The sequence below is a fragment of the Lutjanus erythropterus genome, chromosome 22 (genome assembly GCF_056507025.1).
Source record: "Lutjanus erythropterus isolate fLutEry1 chromosome 22, fLutEry1.hap2, whole genome shotgun sequence".
In the NCBI taxonomy this organism is placed as follows: domain Eukaryota; kingdom Metazoa; phylum Chordata; class Actinopteri; order Lutjaniformes; family Lutjanidae; genus Lutjanus; species Lutjanus erythropterus.
Genome location: NC_139338.1, coordinates 20540861 through 20559263, shown reverse-complemented (window position 1 = coordinate 20559263; position 18403 = coordinate 20540861). Strand labels below are relative to the sequence as shown.

The window sequence follows — 18403 nt, the reverse complement described above, 5'->3', positions numbered from 1 at the left end:
ATACTGAGACAAATTCTTTACCCTTAAAAAAAATTTCTCCGCAACATTCTTCAAAGAAAAAAACCCCAGTTTTCGTTGTTCATGCAGTTAGAAGAAGGTGGGAATTATTTTGTCTCTCCCTCTTTTCAGTTCCATTACCTCATTTTTAATTTTGAGACTTGTCTGGTTTTAAAAGGGGTGTGTTGAAAGTTTCAAATGAATTCATTACTTATTATGTTAATAAATATTTCACGAGTGATACAGTTGGTCAAATTTTATTTGGCATGAATGAAAATAAACATTTAATGAGTGATATGAGTGAGAACACGCGACATAGAGGCAATTTTGCAACACGAGCACAGGTGTGTCTTGAGATTTTGCCTTGGGTACTGTAGTCCACTGTTCTCCGACTCTGAAGGCATGTTGGGAAAAACAGTCTGTGGGAAGATAATTAAGTCATAAAAGTGACCAAAGAGTGTGGCTTGGGTGGGTTACAAACAATAAATTGAATTTCACACACAATAAATATGTTTTTACTCAGTTGGTCATTTTTATCATTGGTTTCTGGCATAACAATAGCATTGACCACAGGTCTTGGATGAGGCTTTCAGTACAGAATTGGGGAGTAAATACCATTAAAAATGCATGTGTTTTTTTTTTTTACTTGTGTGCATAAATAGTCCCAGCAGCATGATTATTTCAGTTCAGTAGAAGTGCACCACCTGGAATCCCCGTAAGCACCTGAAAGCCCGTGCATCCAGCTTGCCCATATCAATTAAATTGTGTTCTAACTGCACTCGTACGAGCCCGCTGAGACTCTCGCTGTTGTTACCCCAGCAGAAAGCGTCGCGGGGCACTGATTGAATTTTGTTGTGGGTGAGCGCGACCGAGTGCAGAGCCGGCGGCAGCTGTCTGGGCACCTGACGCAAGGAGTTGTGGCACAGATCTAACTGGTGCAGGGCGGGCAACGCCTTGAACGCCCCCGGCGCCACTTTGACAATTTTATTCCTCGCTAAACCCAGGTGTTCCAGGTGTTTCAAGCTGCTGAGCGCCGCTTTCTTTACAGAAGAAATGAGGTTTCCCTCCAGATTTAGGGTTTTGAGCGATCGGGGAAGGTGTCGTGGGACTTGTTTCAGTCTGTTGCCCTCTAAGTTTAGACTTTCTAAGTGAGTTGCATTGAGAAGAGACTCCCTGATGAAACCCTTGTTTGTCAGCCTGTTTGCACTCAGATCCAACACCACCAGCTCTGATATACCATTGAACACTCCTCCGTGGAACAGCTCGATGAGGTTCCCTTTGAGGTAGAGCTCCTTGATGGTCAGCGGTAAGCCCAGAGGAACCGACGTTAGCTGGTTGTTATCGAGGTTCAGAGTGCGCAGGTTGCACAGGGGAGAGAGCACTGCGTTATGAAGAGAGTCTGATCCGTTCCCCAGGCTGTTGTTACTGAGGCTCAGGACCAGGAGGTTGGGGCAGCGGGCCCACGCTGCCTCAGACATCACACTCAGCTGGTTATTGTCCAAACGAAGCTCCTCCAGAGACAGTGGAAGGTCAGTTGGAATGCTTTCCAGGAGGTTCCTGTCCATGTAGAGGCGCTTCAGAGCCGGGATCCCCTCAAAAGCCCCCTCTATGGAGCCATCTGTGAGCTGATTGTTGCTCAACACCAAGAACTCCATGGAGACGTATTCGTTGAGCAGGTCCAGCTGGATGCTGTTGATGTGGTTGTTCATGAGGAGGATGTAGCGGGCATTATAGGGAATACCATAAGGAACCTTATCCACACCTTTGTCTGAGCACTGGACCACTCTGGAACACAATGAGATTAAAGACACTGATTTTCTGTTGATCGTCTGTGAGATGCACAAGTGAAAAACATACCTCACCCATCTGCGGTCAAAATTGGTGATTAGCTAAGAAAAGCTGTCATCACCACGCAGTTAGCTTAGCATAAACAGTGGAAACTCCTGAAGCACACAAAGCGACACAAATTATTTGGGCCTGTATCTCTCTCTCTTTTTTTAAACTTATACTTTTTTTTTAAACCAAGTAATCCTGCAGTCTCAGCTGGTTTCCTGGCAACAACAAGAATCTAGGATGTCACTACATCCAGCCAAGAAAATGTGTGTATTTTGTACATTTTTGAATAAACAAAGTACTTTAAGGGAACATTAGAGGTGCTGGTAGGCATATTTTGTTACCCTTGCACAGAGATATGCTAGCTCTTTCCCTCCTTTTTTTAGTAATTTGTGCTAAGCTAGCACTGATGATGAGAAATAATAAATATTGGCCTGATAAAGTTTTAAATGACATCATCCAAAATCCCATTGTCTTACCTTCCATAGCAGGCGCACTCAGGAGGACAGTAGTTATCCATAAAGTAAGGAAACTGTGTTGGTGTGGCGACCTCCTTCTTCTTCTGTGGTGGTTTTTGGGTTTTATTGTCCTTTTTGCTTTTCTTTTCCTTGGACTTCGCCGTCTTATTTTTACTACTTGTGTTGATTTTTGTTGGCCTCAGCGAGGGTGTTTTGGCAGTCGTCGGCTGCGTTTTGGCTGTGTGTGATGCTTTATTTCGGTTCACTGCAACTTTGGTGTCATTTTCCGTCGGTTTAACTGTTCTGGGTTTGCCTGTGGCCTGTGTCACAGCATCGTCATCATTTTTTGGTGTTGAATGTGGCTCTTTAGTGTTTAAATCTTTTGTTATAAATTTTGCTGTTTTTGGTTCTGTTGTTGCTGCTTGCACCTTGGGGTTTAATTCAGCCTCTTTTTGCTCATTTTGTGCAGGTTTAAACAATATATTTTTGACCATTATGTCCTCTAAACTTGGACCGGTCTTCGCTTCCAGTTCATTCTGCTTGAGATGATGCCCAGAGCTGTGTAACACCTCGGCGAGGAGCTCCTCAAGCAGCGAGACAGACCTCACCTCGCCATGAGCCACTGTTGAGACTGTATGAGTGGGAAGCGTGACAGACGGAGGGACGAACTGAGGACTGACTTCGGCGTTGGGGGTGGGAGGGACTGATGGAGGGACATTATGATGATGAAGAGGAGGAGGAGGATTTGAAGACTGAGTGATAATTTGTATTGTGGCAGGAATCTCGAATTTAGTAGAGGATGTGCTTAAAGGAGGTGTGAGATGACTAACTACTCTGTGATCCTCCATTTCTCTTTCTACAAAATCATTATAGTTTGCATTTTTTATGTCCTCCCCCTCTCCTCTTTTCTCTTCAATGATTTCTTCCCCTCTAGTCTCCATGTGAGGACTAATCCCTGCAACCAGCTTGCTTTCTCTTTCCTCTTCCTCTATTTCTTGCTTCATTTTAACCATTTGATCATTTTCCTTAAATTTCTCAAGTGTCTCGTCCTCTTTTCTCCTCTTTTGATTATTGATGTTTTTTATTGCCTCCCACGTTTTTTTGTCATCTGCCAGGATTTCTTTTACCGTCTTACTCTCCTCGTTTGTCTCCAGATCTTCTTTATCTGAGTCTAAATCTCTCACCATGTCAGATACAGAGTATTCTCCTCTTTTTCTTTCTTCTCCTAACTTTTTAGAAAATGTCCCAGGAGTCAGGCTTTCATGTCCTTTATTGATGTCTAAGATTTCTCCCGTATTCCTGACAAATCCTGCTATGATTTCCCCCTCCGTTTTCTTCTTTTCGAGGTTTGTCTCTGGAGTCAGTCCTTCACTCCTCTGTTCCTCCTCTGTTTTCCTTCTCTCAGCAGATTCAGCAGGCTTTACTTTCTCCTCCACTGATAAAGAAACATCTCTTAGCTGCTCACTCTTCATATCAGACTGGTGGTCTCTGTGCAGACCAGATATCTGTGTGACTGTCAGTCCTACAGTACAAAACAGAGTATAACTGCTTAGTTCACATACTACTCAATAAAAACCCAAAACAAAACACATAATAAAGTTAGTTCCACATTAGCATTGCATTAAATAATTAACATGGAAATGTTTATGACTAAAGTATGAGATAGAGCCAGAGTTATACTTACTGGGTTGCAAAACATGTGAATATCCAGAAACTGTGAAGAACATTAGCAGCAGGGTGACGACTTTCATTTTGCCTGTTGAACGACATAAAGAAGTCACAAGGGATTTTAGAAGAGAGTAGAATAAGAAGGCGCTTAAAGGACAACATTTTCAAGGAAGAAATTTTAATCAACTTTCAGTGGTTTTAATTTTGTTATGTTGAGGTCCTTTAACAACTCAAACCCCCCACACTTAACATTGTTTTATCAGCTTGCAACATCATGGCTTTTCCCGATTTTACGAGAATTACTCAAACATGATTTTTTTAACTAAACTGATGGCATGTTTCAGAAGTCTTCTGCAGAAAATGGAAAAACCTATAAAATCTATTTGGAGCTCCGTGCCTCCTCTGGACTTTTACGCCCCATTTACACCTGATATTAAGATGAGATCTGAACCTGGACACAGTATCTGAATAATAAACCATCCAATCTTGCCTTACACCTGGTATTTTTTAATGCATTCTCATTATCCTCACTGAGATTGGATCTCTGTCCTCCAGAGCAAAACCTGCATGTTAGTAATACGAGATGAACTCGAATCAGCCTCAGGCTGCCTTAGAAAAAAAAAAATCAGGGTGTTTTATGAGTTGCTGAGTTAGGGAAAACTTAATAAACTTCGTAAAAACACTGTCAAAAACAAATTCTTAATGATTTGTCACCTCTACATGAAGTTCTTTCTTCTTTTCTATGAAAAATATTGCAAGTTTGTCCTGGTGTGCAGATCAGCTGCACGCCGTAGCACACACAGTTACTTACTGTATATCCTTTATACTCTGTACACCCTTCCCAGCCCAGTATTGCTTTAATTTTTCACAGTTCTGTTGAATAATGCATCTCGTGGTGCTTAATTAGTGATTATAGGCTCATCACTTTCAGCCTCCTCGCTTGCTCGCTCTCTAAATTTGAATAACATAACTAACTGATAGGCAGCACAGATGGCAGCATATTGTACAGATTGCGTTTACACCTAAGATCTAAGCAGGATGCAAGACTCCCCTCCCAATCTGGTCAGGCAAAACTGATCATGATGCATCATTAACATGCATTTTTCCTCATCTGGGTACTGTGTCAGGATACAGATCACATTTTAATACCAGGTTTAAGCGGTCTGTCAAAGTATTCATAGCTGGAGCTCTCTGGGGTCTAATTGACTCCAAATTAAATAATGACAAACAGACATTTATTCATCTTTGAATTGCTTTTAGACAAATAAAAGTGTATACTATACATCTACTCAGACATAGCCCACATGACACAACACTTTCCTACATGTTGTGTTTGAATGTCACAACATTTAAAAAGGTTATTTTTGCAATATTAAATATAGAGCAGTGGGGTCTGTGGGACCCAAAACAACAAGTAAGTCCAGAAAATAAGGGTGAAAAGACATTGCAGTACAGCCCAAACATAAAGTTTAAATTAACACAGCAAAGCCTTTGTCCAGTCATTATGATTTATGATTCTTACCTGACGTGTTCATAGCCTCCTCAAATGTCAAAGTTCCTTCATCTGTCAATGTTATCCTCTGACCCTACACCTGCCTCTCTGTACGGAGTCCAGAAGAAATGGGGCAACCTTTGAACTGCACACACACACACACACACACACACACACACACACACACACACACACACACACACACACACACTCCCCAGCACAGGCAATGGGTGACTTTAATGATGTATTTCAGTGCCCCGCTCTGTATGGAGGATTTTCACACACACACTCTGGATGAGCCATAGGTAATGACTCCTCAGATGCCTTTATCTGGAGGAGAATTCTCACACTTACCCTCGACGTCAGAGGAATCTCAAGGATCAATAGCAGGAAAGGGGGGAACTTTAGGAGGAGAGGGGTCAGAGGTGACGGTGGGTTTTTACAGTGGCTTCTGTTTGCTCCGCTGAGGGGAGACATTAGCATCCCCGTGGTTATATGAGGGTGACAAGTAGAGCCTGGAAACTGCTCGGCCTTTGACCCGCATGCTAATAATCTGCTGGCCTGCAGGAAGTCTTGAGGCTGACGATGCAAATGAGAGACTTTATAGAAATGTGTTTCTTGTAGTCAAGGTTTGGTTGTCTTTCTATTATGTCTTTTTCCTAAACTTGAGATAGGATTGTGATTTAAGTCTGTTTTTTAAAAGCACTAATGTGAGGAAACGTTTTGAAAGATTTTTCTAACTAGGTCATAGATTTGAATGAAGATCCTCAGTGACTTTTACAGATGTTTTTAAAAGATACATCTTAGGTTATGATCATTTTTGCTTTGAAAAATAACTGAATACATGATTTTTTTGCACCCTGACAAGAAAATAAAGACCCATTCAAAGCCTGTCCCCTGGCCTGATTGGACAAATTATGTCAGTGGTGAAGACAAAACTTGCGAGGGTGTGTGAATTATGTGTTATGCCTTTTATGTGTTATGCCATTCCTTCTTTTATTTGTAACCATCATTCCACAGATGACGTCTTGTTTTGTGCGACCAACAATGCAACACACAAACCTCATTATCGTCCGACCAAACACAGCCTTTCTGTGTGGAGTTTGCATGCTCACCCTGTGCCTATGTTTGTTTCCTCCGGATGCTCCAGTTTCCCCCGCTGTCAAAAACATGTATGTTAGTTTTATTCTCCCGTCAGTGCCCTTGAGCAAAGTGCTGGCTCAGAACTGGAGCTGATTGTTTAATAGGACAGGTTAAATGCAGACACATAGTCTAGCTGTGTGATTGTGCTTTGCATATATCACAGAAGTTTACCTTTAATTGATCAAGGACATTTATTTTCATTGCACAACAAAATAAGAGTTGTAGTTACTTCATGCATCACACATATCACATACAGATACTTTTTTTTATTATTATTTATTTTATTATCAAAACAGTCACAGATTAATTTTCTAATGACTAAGAAACTGACAGTTTACTAACTCTTTATTTTAATAATTCTGGTTTAAAAGCTAGTTTCATCATTCATTGCATGTTTATCAAACAATACTTAAATCAGTTTTCAGCTCATTATACTAACTTTCTCTGTGCAGTCTTCAAAATGATTTATTCCAACGAAATGCAGGATCTCTTAAAACACATGAGAAAGTATGTGACACTGCAGAGTTTTCAGACACATGTTTTCTTTCCTCCTCAGCTGCACTATCTATATTTATGTGGGAAGAAAAAGTGTTTGTCTAGTTCCCGTAATCAGACGCCCTTTTTTTTTACAACCCACTGAGTCCCGGAATATCAAGTTTTTGTCTGCTCTCATTTATGTTTTCATCACATCGTGCATCATGTCAACTCTTACACAAGGCTTAGCATTCCTTTTAGACTATCCCAAGGTCTAATTCTGTCATTTTTGCGTGGGAATGCATACAGATAAACACCAGAGCTTGTATACGCCACACAACCAAGACAAACATGCATAAGCACAATTTTAGTGAAAACTCATCGACAGAGCTCTGAAGCAAAAAAAAAAGAAAAAAAGAAAAAAAAGCTGAAAAATTGTTCAAATAATAAAAAAAAGAAAGAATAATAACCCCAAAGAGTTTTCCAGTGTAATATTTCTGTAAAGGCTTGGAGCAGAAAAGTGGACATTTCTAATCTGTTGCTCTTGCTGCCACACACACTTAAACACACGTGCTAAATACTGACATCTACTGTTCAAACCCTGAACTGTGAAACTGAACTGCAGTACCAGTGATGACCACAGGGAGGCAGCAGGCACCCACACATAACTTGCACGAGTTACTCTGAGAGAGCCCTGTATTGCATAACATTGCATGGGAAAATACAGCAGATGGGTTTTTAATGTTTTTTCTGAGTCTGAGCCCAAATCATTCCTGTTTCTGGACCATGAAAAGAGAGATTTAACGTCATCCATATGAATAGTGAATGGCAGGAAAGGGAGACTGAAATAAAAGAACATAAGAAGAGCTGGAAGAGTCTCTTAACACCTTGAGCTGTGGCATCTCATTTCCTGCTGAAGGTGACGTAATGTATAGGAGAGGGGGTGTGAAAAGCAGCAATAATGGAAGGAACCGAGAGGTGGGGGTGGTTTCTTATTAGACCTGCACCTGTTTGGGGTAAAAATACCACTGTTTTTTTTATGTTGTGTCATTTTGAGGGATTTATAATGGCCATTTTCTTCATTTTTACCACAAATAATGGCAGACACCTCCAGTTTTTCAAAAGAAATCATAAGATAATGTTGCTTTTTTTTCATCCTCCCATCAGAAAAACACTCCCTTTATCTGTCTCTCCAGCTTTGATATCTCATCTACAGCTTCAAAAATCCCTTTCGCAGACAAAGCTTGTAATATAAAATCTGTCTGTCTGGACTTTTGCCTTCTAGCGAAATCATTTCTACAGTTGAATGATTGTTCCCCAGTGCACCCTAATGCCCTGACAGCTGCCCAGCAGCCGCACCAGTTGCCCTTACCAGTCTACGTTTTTTTTTTCCCCTGTTTTCCTGGCAAAGCCCCAAATGTAGGAAAAATCACTTTAAATGATCAAAGAATAATCTTTTTTTCCAACTAGGTCACAGATTTGAATCAGCATAGGGTCTCCAGAGGCGTGTACAGATGTGGTTAAAAGCTAGGATTTGGGTTATGGTTGTTTTGTGACTTAAAAATTCTGTTTTTTTGCGGCTTGGACTGAAGAAAACCACACTTTCATAGCCTGTTTCAGGCCTCACTGGACAAATAATGACCTCAGTGGTGGGGAAAAAAACACAGAAAGCGAGGTATGTGTCATGAGTTTGTCACCAAAAAACCTGAGTTGAGGGCAGATAGATGGCCTCACGGCGCAGTGTGGAATTTGCATGTAAAGAAAAGGTCGTACAGAAATTTAGTGAGATCGTCTAATCTTTTCTCATTAATTTCATGTAAATATAAAAGTTCACAAGAACTGACTTTTCAAGCTGAGAAAATGTCAAATTAAATCAGATTCAGAATAAAGTTTACTTGATTAGAAAAGTTTGTTTTGAATCATGAGGGCTGAAAACAGCTAATGAACGTGAGATATTTCGTGAGCAGTATTTGAGAGGACATGTCGCCATAATACTGATCTGACTCTCTATTCCATCCCACTTTTTTGGATTATTACAAACAAATGCTTTATTTTTAGAGTGTAGAGGCGAGTATGAATCAGTAAATGTGATTTTAGTTATGTGCACAGAGCTTCTGGTGTGTATCGATGTAGGTTATGGTAATTGGACAGATAATTGATGACAACATTAACACTGCTTGCCCTGAGGGTTTTTTTTTTTCCTGAAGAACACACAATCTAATTTACAGTAAACACACCAAACATCAATATTATGAGACTGGAGGGCATAAATCCAGGAGGGAGGGTGAAAAATGGAGTAAAAAGAGGTGACATACAGGCAGCAGAGTACAGGAGAAGGTTTGAGTGACAACACGGCTGTGTAAAAATAAACCCTCCCTCCCCCAAAACTGTCCCATCTGCTCGGAGTCTGACTGCTGGCGGCGGCGACGGTGGCGGCGGGGGGTTAACAAGGGCAAAGGACAAAGGTCACAGACTGTGATCAATGTGTTGGCTAAGAACGTCAGACCCACATTTGTGTGCAGTGCGTGACTCCCCGGACAACAGCACACAATGGAAATGGACTCTGCTCTCCTACAGGACCATATTCTTCCTGTTCACGTGTTCTCATCACTGTCTGATGTGAACGTTTTAGTCGAACCTACTGTTGTACAGTACGTGCAGAGTTTTCAGCGGAAACAAACCAGTCCTGCAATGTTTTACAAACCGAGTCAAGCCAAGAATAAATGCTTTGATACATCATCTAATACTGTGTGTGCAGATCATTTCAACACTGTAAACTCCAGAGGGAGATACTGTACTTTTTACAAGACTCAACAGCTTTAATTACTTTAAAAATAAAAACAAATATATGAAGAGCTTATAAAATATGATATTTTCGATAAAGGAAGCGTTTTTGCAAGGACTGCAGGGCTATCTGGTGCTTTCAAAGGTGAGACTGTCACAGGGAAAGGTTGGAAGATTAGTCCAAAAACCGCTAAGTTGACAAAAAATATTTTATTAAGAGACTACCATTTCGAGTCAAAACTCTGATGTCAGTCACTTGACTCTGAAGACACTTTGCATGGAAATGTTAGTCTCATAATTAAATATTTTTTGTCACTTAGTCCAGTGTTTTGTTTTGTTTTTGGAACAATCCTCCAAATTTTTCTTGTGACAAAAATATTGTTTCTTATAGATTAAGAACTACTTAACAGAGCTAAAACATGTTATCAATTGACAAAATTAATCAAAATCTACTTCTTTTTCATGTAAAACTACAAACTTTTCATGGTTCCAGTGTCTTAGTTGAAGAATTATTGTGTTTTTTTGTAATAATTTCAAGTTGTTGTTTGTTTTTTTTATTTGGACTTTTAATAATTTCATTACATTTTCCTCAGTTTTTCATGCAAAACTGATAAGCATTTCATGGTTCTGTCTTCTTAAGTATTTTCTGCATTTCCTCTCGATTATTTTGGACTATAATATACATACCTATTGAAGTGACAACAACAACAGAACTTTTTTATTATTTTATTTTTAATTACATGTAAAGCTACAATGAGGAATTTCCATATCTTGTTGATGTTGAAGGACTCTGAGGACAAACATTGTGGTGTTTCCACCACCACAACCACAAAATATAGCATCAAAAATAAAATTATCTGAGGAAAAATCTCCCCCTGCTTCTTTGTAAGTGGCGAACGTAGAACTCACTGTAACTCTGCCTGGAAAAATGTAAACACAGGCTTATTTCATCTGATTTCACAGTTAATTCGGCTTTAAGAATAACCATATAGAAATCGCTGATAAACTGGCAAACCTCTGATGTTCTCGTTGCTTATGTAGGTCATACAGAGGCATTAGTAACACAGTGAGACTCTTTCAGGGCACTAATGTTACATATTTGTGTTGTGATATATACATATGGGATTTTTGTGCCTATGATCTAATTGATCAAAACATTCACGGTGAATAAAACGTTGTGGGAGCAGAGAACAGTGTGCGGATTGTACCACACATCTTTCTGTAATCGTTCTGCTATCAGACATGTGAGGACAAAATAAACATGAACAAACACTGATCATTCCAGTTCGGAGGTATTTGGCAGCAGAATGGAGACGTGGTATCGACCAGGATGGTTTATATATCTGTGTGATTGATTATTTAGGAAATGTTCAGGCTGTGCTCTCTTGACCAAACTGGAGCGTACGAATGTCAAGATGAGCTGAAGTTTGTGTTTGTATGAGAATGCTAGAGACACGAAGTGCACGTACTCTTCTTTATTCTTACTTTTGCATACTTTTCTTTCAGAATCCAAATATTTTTCTTGATTTTCCTCCAAAGAGGCTAGAAGTCATCATAAGCGAAGGCCCCACAACTGTCCGTAACGCTGTGTTGTTTTAACCCTGCCTAGAATAGCTCCACCAAATTAAACCAGTGTTTTTGTTTTAGCAGGGAGTTCTTGTGTGTCTGAAAATTCAACATAGCAAGGAACGTCAAAGAAAAGAGGGAAGGAGAGCTGGAAAAGGAGGAGAAATAGGAATTTAAAGCAGAAAAACATCAGTCAAGACTTTAGCTTTCAGGGTTTTCTTTTTTTTAACATTCAGTCAGCTTTGAAGTTTTAGAGAGCAATGCAATCCCTTGAAATCAAAGGCTCAAACTGGCACCGACGTCATTTCTGTGGCGTTAACAAAGCTTATCTAACAGGTCTGCAGGTCGGTCAGCTCCTCATAAACAGGACATCACGGTCAGGACACGCTGATCAAAACAAGGTCGGGTCAAGAGAGCCTGGCAGGACAGGGACACTGATACACCAAGAAAAGGTGGAATAACAATATGGTTTACTCTGCAACTCCAAGCAATCTGATTGGTCAGCTTGGTTATTAATGGGAATAAATCACAAACCACTGTGGGCCGACAGATTTTGACCTCCTGTTTCACTATTCCCTGCAGCTGTTAAAAAAACCTTTCTTTAAAGCTATAATGTGGAACATTTCTTCATTAAAATGTCTAAAAACGCTAGACATGTTATATATTTTGTTGAGTTATGCGCTCACATTATCCCAAATGTTTCCAACAATGTGCAAACAGAGAAATCCATAATTCATTTAAGGTAACGGGGCGTTTCCTGCTAGCTGTCGTTAGCTAGTCGCTATACCTATATTCATTACCTCGTCCGTGAACATGATTTCTACCTGAGTCATGTCCGATAGATTTTCAACAATGAAGATAATTCCCATTATCCCTGATGCTACACTACTGTTTTTCAATACATTTTGACTTTTGGACTTTACACCGCTCTGGAGTCACTGGAAATGTTTGGTCACAGAGAAACTCTACTCAGCATCCTCCATTAGCTGTGCCGGTTCGCCTAGCTTAAAAATACACGTGAAGTTCACGGATGTAGTAGCAAAATCTGTCCATGGAAAAGTTATGTTTTTCAGCAGATATCTTAATTGCAACAGACTGAGCTAGCAAGACACTTTTGTGTCTGTATGTGTGCTATTTATTCACTCTGGGAAATCCCAGAATCTCCTGATGGCGTTAACGCTAGCTGAAGTTGACAGGCTGACTCAACAGGGACTAGAGATCGTCTCTGTTGATTGGTCATTACTAAGGTCATTACCTTCATGTTGGGGCAGTAAACCAAGTTTTATCAAATGGTTAGTTCTACTGACATGACTAACTGTTGTCCAGTTATTAGTCAGACCCCATGTGTTTCTGGGAAAAACGGAGATAACACATCAAAGTGTTTTTATTTTGAGAATTAATTCTCCCACAATATGAGTTTTATTTTGTAGGGTCACACTTTATTTGACAGTACTATAATAATAAGTTGTACTTTTTATAAAATTAGAGAAAAAATAGAAATAATGTTCTGTTGTATTAGACAATAGTTATACCCTAATTAGACACCATAAACCTAACAGACCAATGAGATGTAACAAGCCATACTTAATATCAAATTAGAGAAAAACTAATATGGTCTTCATAAGACTTTGTTAGACCATTATTAGACACATTATAACTGTATTGTAAACCAAAGTGAGATCACATCTGAGCTACCTCTTGACCAATGCCTACTTCTTTGATAAAATCACATTATCTGCCTACACTGATAAGTCTGTGCAGTCATCTATGGACAAACGTGTGATTTCACTTTAGTTTACAGTACAGTTCTGTTATAACCCTCTAATACAGGGCTGAATACTGTTGTTTTATCAGTATAGAATAAAGTGTGACTAAAATATATGTCCTGTCTTATTTTTCTGTTTTTCCGAGGAGACTCATCTCTAAAATGGACCCTCTCTTTGAAGAACCTCACCTCAGGAGGCATATTGATTGCTCTCACACTCATTCACATGTTCACGCCTTTGCATCCTCACAATTGATGTTTCCCATAGAGGAGAAAAGAAAAAAAAAAAACTAATGGATCAGTTGTCTTCTCTATGTGGAGCAGAAGAGGAGTGTAAAAGCAACAATTTGAAGCAGCTTTGACATTTGGCCGCCTGACGCAGGAGCAACACTGAAGCGCTGTAGCAGAGCGGCTCCTTTTGTCCTTTAAATTACTCCATTGTTCCCCCTCAGTGACTCATATGTTGCTTAAATCTCCATTTAGAGCGCAATCATATTGCTCAACGTGTGTGTGCGTGCTTAGCTGATTATTGATGCTATCAGCCGAGAAAAGCTCGCCATATGCTAAATGACGCGTGTGTCAGCCCAGTCGATCAACTTGTCGCTGCGCTGTTAAACTCTGCACTCCTCTCACTTCTGCATTCATCCTTCATACACACCAGCATGGATGCACCTCCATGCACAGTATTTGCAGGCTGCTGAGGCAACAAGTGTGAAATATGTGGGTGGAGAAATGTACAGGATGCGTATAGGAGTTGTATTGTTTCAGCAGGATGCAGGGACAGATGGACAAACATTGTTTTGCTGGGTGATGTGGGTCATTGGTCCTGGTTAACAATTCTCCAGTGCTATTAAGCAATCTGTCACACAGCAAAACAAGGCTGTGGACTGACAGACAAGGTCAGAGTTAGAGTTTTTTTTCCCCCTTTCTTTAACTCGTGATTTCCTCTTTCAGTACAGCGTGACAAATAAACCTTTCAGTGCCAATGTTCTATAACATACCGCAGCTCTATTTCACTCATATTGTCATGAAAGGACTTAAAGTTGCTCTGGTCAATAGCTCTCTTGATATAGTTGATCATATGACTGTGTACAATGTGAATTAACTTTTCCATCCTCCTCAGCTCTGGAGCATTTTAGCCTCTTTCAGCTCACTGTTTTGGTTTTCTGGCCCTTAATTTTACTTTTTCGGTTCACTCTCAGTACCCTCATCTTCAGGCTGTTGTATTCTTTGAAAAAGATTTACAATCCCAGTGTATGCTACCTGCCCAGCAATAAATGCCACTATGCATGCTAGATCACTGGTTTTTAGAAGCTAGAATCAGATATTTTCCTTGGGGGTGTGGTGGAGACCAAAAACAGAGCTAAACGGAGTATAATATTGGATTTATATTCACCAGATGGCCAGAAACATGACTCCAAATGAATATGAATGATGTTTTATATCTGCTGGATGTGTAAATGAGCAACTGCATGTTAATAAATTCACCCTACTGAGATTAAATACTGGACTTGTATTCACCAGATAACTAATGATACTTACAATAAAAACAAATAGATTATATTCTAATCTTATTTCCTTACAAAAACTACATCTGTTTACTCTTAAGCAGTCTTTGAAGGTCAGCAGTAGATCAGGATGTGGGGACCGTACGCTTCCTGCCCAGCAACAAATGTTAGTAAGATAATTCCCTTGGGGGGCGGTGGAGACCAAAAACAGAGCTAAAAGGAGTGTAATATTGGATTTATATTCACCAGATGGCCAGACACATAACTCCAAATGAATACTAATGACGCTTTGTATCTGCTGGATGTGTTAATGGGCAACTGCATGCTAATAAATTCACCCTATGAACATCAAAGGCCATAATGTCAGTGTTTACAGCCTGTTGGCTGTAAAAAAGTTTTAAAGTTCACAAAAGTGAAACAATCACTTCCCTGTATGAATGAAAAAATCTAATTATAACAAAAATAAATTATTCTAATCTTGCTTCCTTTACAAAACATGCATTTGTTGGATACTATTTAGTCTATATGAATTGACTTGGGCAGCCTTCGGGGGGCGGCAGCAGCTCAGTCTGTGGGGACCAGAGGGTGGCTGGTTGAAGTCCATTATGGACCATTGTGGACAACTGGCTGGAGACGTGCCAGTCCACCTTCTGGGCACTGCTGAAGCACCTTTTAGAAAGGCACTGTGCACATAACTGCTCAGGAGGTGAAAAAAAATGAACTTCCCACTTGCAGATTGATTATTCTTATGCTTAAAAAAAAAAAATATATATATATATATACTTCATGCTGCATATAACACGCTATTTAAACTTGTTAAGAGTAAACTTATCTTGACCCCCACCCTACCCCATCACATCCCTGCATTGAAAATGAGAAGTGAGAGAAGCAGCAAGAAGTAGAAAAAAAAAATCCCAACGATACAAGCAGTCACTTTATTCTCTACCATGACAGACAAAGGTTGCACAATACTTTCAAATCCTAAGAAAACAAAGACATAAAACTGTAAATGTAATTTCATGTGTTTAAAAAACAGATGGCAACAAAAAAAAAACTAGTGCAGATAACTTTTCTCTTCACCATGCCATCCAAATCAGCCTACATTGTGTGTCTTTGTGTGTGTGAGTGTGTGTGTGTGTGTGAGCATGGCGAGGGGCCCTTGTTATTATGTCCTGCTGCTTTTCAATGGAACAGCTGTGCGAGCCTCCAGCCGCCTCCAAACAAGGCACAGGCTGCCTGGCAACTGCCCTCCCATTGGCCAACTTTCCACCTCCTCTGACCAATCGCACGGGCCACGCGATGAGGAAGTGAATGGGGGAGAAAAGCACAACAGAGAGAAAGAGAACAGAAAGGATTGTGAGAAAGTTTGCCGTGAAAAACATGCGAGGAGCCGAGCAGAGAGATTTGAGCTCATGTTTCCAGCAGGGAGTGATAAGATTGAGAAAAGCAGAATGAGAGCAGAGACACTAATCATACTTTAGAAAGGGAGCACTTTTTAAAAGCTTTAACCTCTTTCCACACAGATTTGCATGGAAAGCTTTTAATGTTTCTCAAATCCCGTCTTTGGTAAATTCCAGCGTTTTCTGCTCTATTAGCTTTGACCTTTTTAGATACGATGGAACAGTTCTGCAAGAGAACAAATCTACATGGTAATTTGGACAACTTAGTCAATCTTTCACTTTATGTTACATCCACAACTACACTCTAAGAAATGAACGTGCTGACTGGGCATAAAGGGTTCTTCAGTTTGATCCATAGGCGAGTGCTTTCTGGTTCTTGGTAGAGCCTTTCATAAAGGTTCCAGCTGGAACTCTCTGAGAGTTCTACATAGGTATCCAACATAAGGGTTATATTTAGATCTTTCTGTGAAAGGTTTCACCCAGAAATCTCTATGACAGGTTCTATAGAGAACCCTTATAGTGTATAGTGTTCTGGGTGGCACTATCCTTCTCCTGGGGTTCTATCCAGAACCTTTCTCACTGTTTAAAAGTGCTAATAACAATCCAGCCAAGGGGTTCTACTCTAGAACTCACTTATGTTTAGGTTTCTCCAAAGAACCTTTTCATATTCCAAAGGTTTTAACTAGAACACACTTGGTTGTTCTACAGAGAACCTTTTAATATTTCAGGGGCTTTATCTAGACCACATCCTGGGGGTTCTGCTGAGAACCCTTTTATATTATGGTACAAAACATGAAAGAGTTCCTCAAGTATTTCAACAATTATTGAGGACTCTTTCTTCAAAAAGGGTTCTTAAGATAAAAAAAATGGTTCTTAATGAAACTCCTAGTGTTACAAAGAACCCTTACCTAACCTTTCTTCAAAACAGGAGGTCTGTGTAGAACCGCAGCTCTTCAAGAAGAACCCTTATTTCTGAGAGTGTAGTTAAAAGTTTAGTAAAAATCAACCAAAGAGACCAAGACATGAACAGAAGTGAGAAAAAGACATAACCCCTGGTATATTGAGGTGTTTCGACAGATAAAAGACCCGTTCAGACACATTTCTTCGGATTCTTTGAGCCACATCGGCTCGAGGCGAGTCCGTTTTGAGTGACAACAAGAAGGTGGTGACTTTTCTCTATCGATGTTGTCGCCTTTGTGTTTGGCAGGCTGAGACATGCCACTGCAGAACCTGCGTTTCCAGGGCTTTGAGTGGGCTTACAGGCGGATTTGAGTCACATCTCTTGGGGATAATGGGTGTTTGTTTTACAGTAGCTGTGACGTATGTGGTTGCTAGATGTGAGGTCGGCAGATGAGGGGAAAAAAACAAGGTTGGGGGGGCTGTGAAACTAGAGTGTGGATGTGTCTCACCTTTATGCATCCTCTGTGGGTGCGCAGTATATACCATGCATGTGTGTGTCTTTTGCAGACAAGTGGGTGGGCTCCGCGCTCAGATACATCCTGTAATTACCAATCAAAGCGGCGTGCGGATCTTTCTGAGAAAGTTCGACACAACACGCAGCTCTTCTCTCCCCTGGAGGTCACACTTCCTACGAAATCTCAGTTGCAGTTTCTCCTGAAAAACAACAAGCGACCTGTGAAGAGACAGAAACACCAAGATGGAGCCCGGTAGCCTGTGTGATGTGGTGAGGAAGAAGAAGAAGAAGAAGGCTATAAACTGCATGCGCAGGTCTGCTTAGTTAAAAAAAATAACATGTGCAAACACTCTTGTAATTACAGACAGACACACCAGCGGAGGCACAAATACGCAAAAACCCGACCCACACAGAAGCACATCAACAGGGGCAGCATGCACACCGACATTTATCACTCTAAAATACACAACAATATCCAGACAGGCCGATATGCTGACATGGCAAAGTGGTGGGCGACTCTGAGTCAGTGGATACGATAACAACCACCAGCAGCAGCAGCACAGCATGATGATACAGCTGACACAGTTCACACAGCTGATAGTACACACTGTACGTAACTATCTGTCACAGATTTTGTAACTGACCTAAATTTGCTTCACAAATGAACAGAATACACTTGTAAGACTTTATTTTGTAAATGTTAGTGCTGGAAAGGTCAGTGGATTAAAGGGACAGTTCGAAAGTGTATGCTATATTTAGAATATTTTCACTGCTTTACTTTGCTGTCAAACAGCCTTTTCCGATAAACGGTAACGGAAAACTTTGTTTTACAAGCCACTCACGTTAGGTAAAACTATTGATTTTGCCTTAGCCTATGACGTTTTTATGAGTTATTGGTTAG

The 18403-nt window shown here is 40.3% G+C and overlaps 1 protein-coding gene across 1 annotated transcript; it reads right to left on the bottom strand.

Moving 5' to 3' along the window:
• Positions 1–238: 238 nt before the first annotated feature.
• Positions 239–5633, bottom strand: LOC146306883 (uncharacterized). Its single transcript, XM_084711434.1, has 4 exons — positions 5479–5633; positions 3973–4044; positions 2310–3810; positions 239–1782 (listed from the first exon to the last, which is right to left on the bottom strand). The coding sequence occupies exons 1-4, from the start codon at positions 5489–5491 to the stop codon at positions 684–686; spliced, it is 2685 nt and encodes an 894-aa protein (XP_084567560.1). The 5' UTR covers positions 5492–5633; the 3' UTR covers positions 239–683.
• Positions 5634–18403: the final 12770 nt, after the last annotated feature.

Excerpts from the sequence above, each read along its gene's own strand:
- LOC146306883 (XM_084711434.1), bottom strand. Across the intron at positions 3,811-3,972 it reads TTCACATGTTTTGCAACCCA|GACTGACAGTCACACAGATA; the intron begins GTAAGTATAACT and ends TTTGTACTGTAG. Across the intron at positions 1,783-2,309 it reads GAGTGCGCCTGCTATGGAAG|AGTGGTCCAGTGCTCAGACA; the intron begins GTAAGACAATGG and ends ATTGTGTTCCAG.